Source organism: Homalodisca vitripennis, unplaced genomic scaffold (assembly GCF_021130785.1).
Source record: "Homalodisca vitripennis isolate AUS2020 unplaced genomic scaffold, UT_GWSS_2.1 ScUCBcl_584;HRSCAF=2928, whole genome shotgun sequence".
In the NCBI taxonomy this organism is placed as follows: Eukaryota; Metazoa; Arthropoda; class Insecta; order Hemiptera; family Cicadellidae; genus Homalodisca; species Homalodisca vitripennis.
In genome coordinates this window covers 202,936-212,829 of record NW_025776709.1, presented here as the reverse complement: position 1 = coordinate 212,829, position 9,894 = coordinate 202,936, and the positions used below count along the sequence as shown (strand labels likewise).

Genomic DNA, 9,894 nt, shown 5'->3' with positions numbered 1-9,894 from the left:
AAGACTAGATTGTTCTTAATTATGTAATGTATTTTTCAGAGGAGATCAATCTCCCATTTGAATAGCATTTTTGACGTCTACCTTATAAACAAAACAATTTCAAACCAAACAAAATAAATTATTTCCTTATTAATAGTAGCATTGAATATTAAGTTGCATGTCTAAATAGGCTTCCTTCACACTGCATCTCCAAACTTAGCATGAATTAAGGTGGGTTAACACATGAATTTATTGAGTTAACTTTGATTAATTCGTGTAACACTTAAATACTAGCTATTTATAATGTGCACATCCTCTTTTTTACTTTTAAGGTCTCTTTGAGCCTCTCAAGTAAAGCTATAATGCTCTTGATGTCTCTTATCACCCCTCAAAGTCTGGATAAACCTCGTTTCTCAAAGCTAAGGTCAGTTTGGAGTTGGGAATATTTTGAAATTTTATAGTTCAGGCATGTGAACTTGCAAGAATGGAAGGCTATATCTGTTCCAGCCTTTTCAAGTCGTGTAGGGGAAGTACTCTACATGCTTAGGATAGCAACAGAGCCTGTAACATTAAGGGAGCTCTACTCATTTCAACAATCATCCTCTGCAGTATACTAGACTTATCGATCCACTCCATTTGGTGGATATTGCGTAAAAACCCCAATATCTTGACAATTGTGGTAAGTGATGTACTGCTTCTTGACATCCAAGGAAACCGCTTCTTTATTTGCCCAGATGAAAGTCATATAGGTTTTTGCTGTACATAGTATGGGTTCAACTGGAAGAGAACCTTCCTGGAGTATAAACATTCATGATGACCAGATGTTTTCCATACACAAATTGATGAAATTTTTCTAGGTCAATAAGTGAAAACTCTTTGGAAACCATATAGTTATAGTAAAACTACACAAATTTGTTAATAACAGCATAAAATTAAAAGAGTGGGATGATAAATCTGGCATTGTTTTCTGCATAATAATACTAGGTCTCATATTAGTACACACACAAAAAACTGCTTAACAATTCGTATGGGAGCTGTTTGATCATCCTCTGCACAGCCCTGATTTTGTCTTGTAGTCTTTCACTGTTTCCTAAGATGTAACAAAAAGAATTTACTTTCTGATTTGTCCTTGTGTTTATCACGTCTGATCAATCTTTTTTACTTACAGGTGAAGGAGCTGTGTGCCTTGCATGCCCTTAACAACCTGTTTCAAAAGAAACAAGCGTTTACAAAGCAGGAGTTGGATGAGATATGTCAGTCGCTGTCACCTGATGTTTGGATAAACCCCCATCGTTCACTGCTAGGCCTCGGAAACTATGATGTGAATGTCATAATGACAGCGCTACAGCGACGCGGCTGTGAAGCGATATGGTTCGACAAGCGCAAGTATGTTTTAAGAAAATACAGTTCAAAACTAATTTTTTTTAAACTAAATTAGTAGGTAGCCTTTGCAAATAGTAATTAAGTGTTTGGACCTCTTTTGTTCATAATGTATATAAATGGTATATCAAACCTTAATTGCCCAAACACTTCCTTCTACCTTTTGTACATGACATTGCTTTGAATTCAAACCATAAACATTTATTTCAATTAGATACATTCTAGAAGCTCTGTTCTTATTGGAATTAGTTATCAATTTAAAAACAAACACTCCGATAATTAGATAAAAAAAGTATATTATTGGAGTGTTTGTTTTAAATTGATTATTAAATTAGATATCTTATAAAATCATCAAAATAAAATTGTGAAAAACTGTTGTACAGCCAACAAACTTAAAGTAATTATTAAAATAACTCAATACATGCAATTTTTCATTTTAAAACATGGCAGTGAGTCTGCTACAGTACATTTTTGAGGGGTTGCCAGCAAAGGCAGGTTTAAAAATGTATTGCTTCTAAGAGGTTGTTTAAAAATATTTACATTTGATCTGTTTGTGTGGCAGTACTTTGCATTGATTCAGACATAACAAATAGTCTAAGTTTTGATGAAGTAATTTTCGATTTTGCCCATAGGTAAGCTAGAAGAAAACCATTACTTAATAAGCTATTGTTAACCACTACTATTTTTGCCTGGGTGAAATGTGACAAAATTTATGTATAAATGAAGGTTCTTACGCACTTTTTGTCTTGACCATTAAAAATCAATTTATACCACAATAGCTACAAAAAGTGTAAAACATGAAAACAATATTTTCTCAAATATAATCTCTGACATATGATATATTATCGATGTATAACCGCACCTTACTACAGCTTCTTATTACAAGTAGTATTTTATTAACAATTTTATGATTGGTGTATGTGACTTTTAACCCTTTGAGTGCCAACGTCCGATTTTACCGGACGACAAAAGGTGTCTGAAAAGTGCCCGTCTGATTTTACCGGACGACAAAAGTTGGCCGAAAAGTGCCGACGTCCGATTTTACCGGACGTTCGGGAAAAAGTTACTAAAAATTGTAACCTTTAATATTTATAATATCATATTAAAATGTTTGTGAAGAATCGTTCTTTTCAAAATAAATTGTTATAGTACACTTACGATCAAACTTGAAATTTATGAAACTCACATATAAACATTTTTGGTTGCCATAGCTACCGGAAACAATGTGACAATAGTTTCTTAAAAGTTGTATAACTTACTCATTATTGAAGATAATAATATAAAGTTTTCAAGATTTATAGACAATTGCATACACTTTCCAGTGATATGGACTAAGAAAAGGATATGAATTTTTTTGATCATAATAATTTCGTTGAAAAATGAAATTTAAAAAAATGTTGAATTTTTTTTTAGGTAAGTCCATTTTTGGTATTCCTAAATTTAGTGTTATGGTAACTTTGTTATTTTATGTTAATTAAACAGAGTTTTCAGAGAAAAATAAAAAAAAGAATCATGTTGATAGCTTATTAAATAATCGAACTGTGAATTTTTTACTAAAACCTTGCAAAATGCCTGCAAAAGGGCTGGCACTTTTAAGTACACCCACTAGAAAAATACCTGGCACTTTTCAGTATACCCACTCAATAAATACTTGGCACTCAAAGGGTTAATTTGTTGTGTATTTAATTGTATTGACTATTAAAATTAAGATAATTAACATTAAGATTAACATCATGGCTTAATCTTAATAAATTATTGTGAGTCTTACATTTTTTCCATATTGAACATTTGTTACAATTCAGTTATTTCTTTTGAGAATGAGAAATGCAATTTCTTTGCTCATTGCGACACAAAATTTTTTTACACTGCCTTGAAATATAATAGAAATACACCTGAATAGGTTCACAAATTAATAAAAACTAAACTGTTGGCAGAGATCCTTCATGTCTACAACTGGATCGTATCTCTGGGTTTATACTGAACGTGCCAAGTGACTATCGGCTGGGCTTCGTGCTGCTGCCACTGCGGCGTAAACACTGGGTCGCGATCAGACAGGTCGCAGGGACCTACTATAACCTGGACTCCAAGTTAGATTCACCAGTGCTCATCGGACTGGTCGGTGGCTTACTTAATATTTTGTTTTTTTTTGGTGTCCCATACAATACAATTGTGTAAATTTAGTGTGCTGCTCGTTTATATGTTGTTATCTTAATATTACCTGCTATTTTGAACTGTTCTTCCAAAAAATGTTTTTTTCTTCATACACAAATTTTTATAATAAGTATTGTTACATAAATGTTAATGTAAAAGTATTTATATATATGTGTTAATTTCGGTTATTTAAACGCACATGTGGCAGTTACGGCCAAATACAGAATAATTGAATCGTAAAAAGTAAGGGTTCTGTGGTGTAGTGGTAGCACACTCACCCGGCAAGTGAGAGATCCGGGATAGAGTCCCGGTGGAACAAGTACTTTTTGTGATTCAATGTTTATTGAAAAATTATATATATATATATGATGAAGTTTATATATTTCTTTATATATATATCTCTTTATATATATATATATATATATATATTTCTTGTGTTTTGTGTGTATGTGACTGAACTCCTCTTAAAGGACTGGACCGATTTTTATGAAATTTTCTGTGTGTTTTCAATGGAATTCGAGAATGGTTTAGATTCATAATTTGGTCCACTGTAAAATGTTTTTTTATTAATTTTTCATTTGTAAGTAGTTGTTGATTTTGGAATGTTTTACATTGGATCCGGCAGACTGCGCTACGGCACATAATACAAAGTGAACTGATACTTAACAGCTGTTAATACTGTCAGCTGAAGTTTGTCAAAGAGGCAGAAACATTTGTTTACATTTAAAATTTAGAACATTATTATTGTAAAGTGCTTGATCAGTAGTGGTAATGCAGATTGCATAGAAGAAGTTATTGCCTAATTTTAAATTTTGATTTCACCAATGATTAGTAATGTAATGAAAATACTATTAAATGCTGTTAAAAAAGTATTGTACACCTCATTGTACAAAGCTATGAATGTTTACACATAAGGTAATCGAATTTTGTTAGATCAAAGGTAAATGAAAAGAGCCGAAAAAAGATGCTTTATGATCGAAATTGGTTTTTCATTGATACAGTTTCTTAAAACTCCACAATAATACTGGAAGTATCTTAGACAGAAAATTAATTTTAACAGACCGAATTTGATTCATTATAACCAAATTAGTTTATCGCGATTCATCCATATAAATTAATTGCACTGAATAAATTATAAACACCTAGCAAAAACCATGAAAGATAGATGCAGGAAATTTGGTACATACCTTCATAATGCGGCCAAGAGGCTCACGAAGGAAAGACTATCAATTATCTCAGGAGTATTTAGAATGTGATAGAATGATTCAATAATACATGAATGTAGTGTACTGTTTTTCTACAGGAAATTGCGTGCGAAGCCGCGGGTTACTGCTAGTATATATATATATGTATATATAAGTAGATTAGAATATAGTGGTTTCTAGACCACTTTTGGGAACAACAGAATATTAATGTAAAATCTTTGTATAAACGAAAAAAAAAAAAAAATGTGAAATAAGCGCAAATTTCCTATTTATTTGATATTTTTTGTTTTCACATTAATTTTTTACGTTTGTACAAGATTTTAGATTGATTTTCTGTTGTCCACAAAAGTGGTCTAGATCCGCCATATTCTAACCTACTTATGTATTCAGAGTGATTCAGAAAAGTATGCAGAAACTGTTGAAGCTCATTCTACATTTTAAAATAATGAAAAAAGTTTGTAAAAAAATGGGTCCGGAAATGAGTTACAGCTAGTAAAGATTTCACCTGGATTTCAGCTCACTATGTAAAACAAGATCTTCATGAAATTATGGTAAGGTAGATAAGAGGCGAATTCAATTGTTTCTCGTGGTTTTTGACTTGATAAATAAAATGGGCCCCAGAACTGTAAATTATGTAGTTTTTGAGAAAACCAGTGTCTAATGCAAAAATTGGAATGAAAGAACACATTTTTTCATCTTTGGGTAACATTAACTTTGTTACTTCACCAGAAAACAGAGTAAAATTTGTAGAACACTTTATTCTGAACAAAATGGTGTAAATAAAGCACACAGAAAGCGAATAGATGTTTGATTAAATGAATTTTTATTCATAACAGTACAAAGTAAAATTAACAGGAAAATATTAATCTAAACATTTGTTTAAAGTTTGTTATTGACGATGGAAGGTTTGAAAGGATAACAGGATTTCGGACATTTGTCATTGTTATATGTTAAAAAAGGGATATAATGATGGCAAATGTCTGAAATCCTGTTATCCTTTCAATCTAAACTTGTTCAACCAAATTACAGTAAATTTTCAAAAGTGTTTCCGCCGACTTCAATGCATTTTTCTGCTCATTTAAGGCTGGCTCTTGTTGCTTTCCATAGTTCAGATGAAGGCAATACTTACCACACCTTTTGCTCAACGGGAGGGAAAAAGAAAGAAGAGAGCTTGAAATATCTATTGAACAGCTCCTGCTAGTCGCTAGTTAGCTTGAAGCAGTGTTTTTGCTTATGTAGTGAGGTTTCTGAAAATAAGAAAGCAGAAGAAAGGTCCAGCACCAATGTTGTCCAGTTGCACAAATTACAATGGGGGTCCTTTGATGGCACACTCTAGAAGGTGCCGATAGTGGTGCCAAGAAGAAAAATGTTCTCTCTGGTGTTGTGCACTGTGATAAGGCCTAGACCCACTATCCAAAATTTGCAACAGCCAAAAGAGAGGCCAGGTATAATCTCTCTAGATGATGAGTTAAGAGTCAGCTATTCCTCCTTCAACCTGGCAACAGCCACCATCTTCTTGAATGTTTAAAGTGCATTTAACTTGTGTTGGTTAGGGCCGTTGGTTTTTAGTGGATCAGAATCTCACTCACCAGTTCTTATTGAAAATGATAACACAACTGCTCTAGATAACTTGTACAGTCAAACACAAAAGAATGTTTTTATTTTATTTCACAAACCTCTCAGTCAAAGTCCTGTGTTGAAATATGGAGCTCCTTTTTCCTTTATGCAATATATTAATTATTTAGCAAAAGAGAATTTTAGCCTGTGGTAAGAATTTTATTCATTCATTACGTGAATCTTATATTAACTGTATTTAACCATCTTAGTGTGTTAGCATATCTATTATTGTTTATTGTTAATTGACATTCTTTTGTACATTAACATAGAGATAAGAACAAGGGTCATAGAAATACATTGTTAAAATTCATTAGCTAAGTATTGTCAGTCCATTGATAAAATTTATTAAGTTGATAGAAAGGATATTCTTGTAGTCAGTACTTCAGACATCGTCCAAACTGCAGCCTGTTGGTCTTCTTCAAGTACTCTAGAAGTGCATTCCAAGCTCCTGCGTAGGTCAATTTCCTGGCTGTCAGTCTGTACAGGGAGTTGGTAGCTCCTTGGTAGAGGCATGTCTGGTGTTGTAGTTGTGATTATTGGCACCGTTCTTGCTGCTTCGGGTGACTTGAGATGGAGAAGAGACTGCTTCCAGGATGTAGATTCACTACAATGAGTATGTTTAACTCTGCGAAGACTCGACAACAGGATTTTATAGGCTGGAGGCTCCTTAGAACCCTGATTACTCTTTTTTTGGTGTATGAGGAGCCGCTGCAAGTTGCCTGTTGTAGTGCTCCCCTTCATGCTGTAATCCTGTACCAAATGTTAGATTTATAGAGAGTATAGTAAGCAATCTTTGAATACTTTTTATTCTGCGGATTACATACAATGCTGTGCTGAGCTTGTTACAATGGAAATCTATCTGGTCAGTCCAAGCAAGACAGTCTTCAATTACTATGCCCAGGTACTTTGAAGTAGTAGTTTCCTCCATACTTGGTAGTCTTCCTGTTGTTTCTTTGTGCTTTCTTAGAACAAACTGCTCCATTTTATTCTCATTTATAACAAGATCATTGTACTGTATCTAAAGTATAGTCTAAAATCCAAAGTATCTTCTTTAGTTGTAAGAATTTGTTTTTCTTATACAACTCAAACTTGAGTGTCACTTGATTATAAGTGAGATACTTACTTATTGAAGTATTTATCAATGAGTAGTAAGTTGAATATTATATGAAACTAAGAAGTGGGAGAATAGTTTGTTTACTTGTTACTGACATATTTACTATTTATTTTATTCTATGATTGTGTTAAAGTTAGGTGTTGCTAACATCTTCATATTTTTAGTACACCTCTGTTTGCAGGATGAAGAACTTGTGACTTACTTGAGACGACAGTTGGAGAACAAGGAGAAGGAGTTGTTCATTGTGGTCTCCACGGAAAACAGTGAAAAATGGTTGAAACAGGCAGAAGAGATTATTCCAAGATAGCAATTTATTTAGGTAAAATGAATTAATGTTGCTCGATTGTAATTAATTAATTGATGATAGTTTTTTTAAGTAAAAGTTTTTTTTTAGGGTAATAAAAGGATGTTGAAGGTAAAAAAAAAATTATGGTTGCCTGTAAAGTCGGTTTTACGGGTGAAGATTTTACGTGACAACGTCTTTTTCTCGGTAGAATATTTATTGACATGAATATTATTAAATTGCACAATAGGAACAAGGAATTGAATGAAAATAAGAATTGCACAAATTTTAACTATAGAAATATATTTTGTTTACTAATCTGAAAACATTGTACATAATTTGAAATTAATTAAAATTTGTTATTGTAAATGGTAAAGTTGAATAAAACATTTACTAAAATTGGAATTTGAAATTCTTGCTAAACACAGTTAAATTCTAACTCCGTGCGTGGTGATTGGTCGGTTTAGTTCGTTTGTTTGGTCGCACTGTTATGACAGGTTAGAGGTTATAATTTGTTATTTTAAATGTTTGACTAGCAATACGCGCTGTTTTCTTCTCAATCGACTGAATTACGATTGATTGCAGAGTGATTTAAACTAATAATTTACTTAACACTATCAACATTTGTCAATAGTATGACATAACCTATAAACTCAGTTTCTCAACTTTTGTGTCAATCTAACAATTAATCAATCAATCATAGTTTACGATAATGAAATATCAGTGTACAATTATTTACCTTTATTGTTGTAGTTGTTGTAAATGACGAATCTAAGCACTCCACATTTTCACGAATAAACATAGTTATTTGCTTTATCCCGTGCGGCGGACCCACAGTTATCTGCTTTATCCCGTGCGGATCCCGTGCGGCGGACCCACAGTTATCTGCTTTATCCCGTGCGGCGGACCCACTGGACGGGCATCGTAACGTTACCGGCGTTACACTTTTTCATGAGTGACTCCGAGCCGCAACCTAATATAAGACGTTGTCACGTCAAAAAATAAAACAGATGCAACATGTTTTTTCCCTTCCATATGGCACCTGTTAAATTGATGCTCAAATCTAAGCTCACCCATAAGTAAATAGTCCTTCTGGCTCAGTCGGAAGAAGTAGGTATGTGTTCTTTAAACCTTTTATTAAAATTTCTACCAGTTTGCCCAATATATTGAACACATACAAGCTTTGAAAACAAATAACATGTCTACAATAAAATCTAATTTTGCTTAACACATTGGAAACTGACCATAACTACACAAATATTGAAAAAGAACATGGAAATTTTAGATATCGAAAGAATAGGAGAGAAATTAAATACAAAAGAAGAATTACATATCTATCTAAATTATAATAAAGATCCTCATAAAATTTTAAATAGTAATCTGAAAAATAAGACAAATCCAATTTTTGAAAAAATTAAAATATTAAATACAGATTACTAATAAAAACATTACAACTGTGTCATTTAAATTTAACATATGTTTAAATGGTCCATATGTGTCTATTTAATTGTTTATTATTTACTTATTTAGAGGTTAATGTACACTGATGATGGTGGAAAACTGAAACACGTGTATGTCAATAAAAAGATTTTAAAAGGGTTTTAGTTTACTTTTCATTACATTAATATATACTATAGATTATATTACTTACTATTTACAAGGTAAATCGCAGCTGCCTTGAGTTATATATCATCACTTGTGATAATACTAAAACTAATCTGTAGTGTCATTTTGCAGATGACGGTGCGCAGGTTACCAGCTCAACGGTTATCTCATCGTGGACCTAATTTTTGTGATTCACAGTTATTTTTCAAAACACATTTTCAAAATTAGTTAATAAAGTAATTTTACAGAAATATAAGATGAGTATAAGTATAGTTCAACTATAAATGAATAGTATTTGTTTTCGTTATTAGTTTGTTCCATTTCGATGTTGTAATAATTTAAAATTATTAATTAACTTATAATTTTGTTGTAAAATGAGTTGTGTATTATATACTATCTGCAGTGTTTGATGTAAATTTCTTTGATCACTGCCATCTATGTTCTAGTATTCTTCTACCGATATGTGAGAACTTAGCTTAAATTAAACAGTGTCTAATACGATAACATAGAACAAAGCTCTTAGAAATTTAGCAGTAAAAGGATCATTGACTTAAAGTTCT

At 32.3% G+C, this 9,894-nt stretch overlaps 1 protein-coding gene across 1 annotated transcript; it reads left to right on the top strand.

Annotated features, from left to right (window-relative positions):
* The first annotated feature begins 341 nt into the window (after window positions 1-341).
* Window positions 342-9,739, top strand: LOC124370853 (josephin-2-like). The gene is made up of 5 exons (XM_046829156.1): window positions 342-403; window positions 1,075-1,365; window positions 3,294-3,474; window positions 7,628-7,765; window positions 9,467-9,739. The coding sequence occupies exons 1-4, from the start codon at window positions 342-344 to the stop codon at window positions 7,751-7,753; spliced, it is 660 nt and encodes a 219-aa protein (XP_046685112.1). The 3' UTR covers window positions 7,754-7,765; window positions 9,467-9,739.
* Window positions 9,740-9,894: the final 155 nt, after the last annotated feature.

Coding starts and splice junctions, on each gene's coding strand:
- LOC124370853 (XM_046829156.1), top strand. CDS start 342: ATGCTCTTGATGTCTCTTATCACCCCTCAAAGTCTGGATAAACCTCGT. Junction 404..1,074: donor CCTCGTTTCTCAAAGCTAAG/GTCAGTTTGGAG, acceptor CTGTTTCCTAAG/ATGTAACAAAAAGAATTTAC. Junction 1,366..3,293: donor ATATGGTTCGACAAGCGCAA/GTATGTTTTAAG, acceptor AACTGTTGGCAG/AGATCCTTCATGTCTACAAC.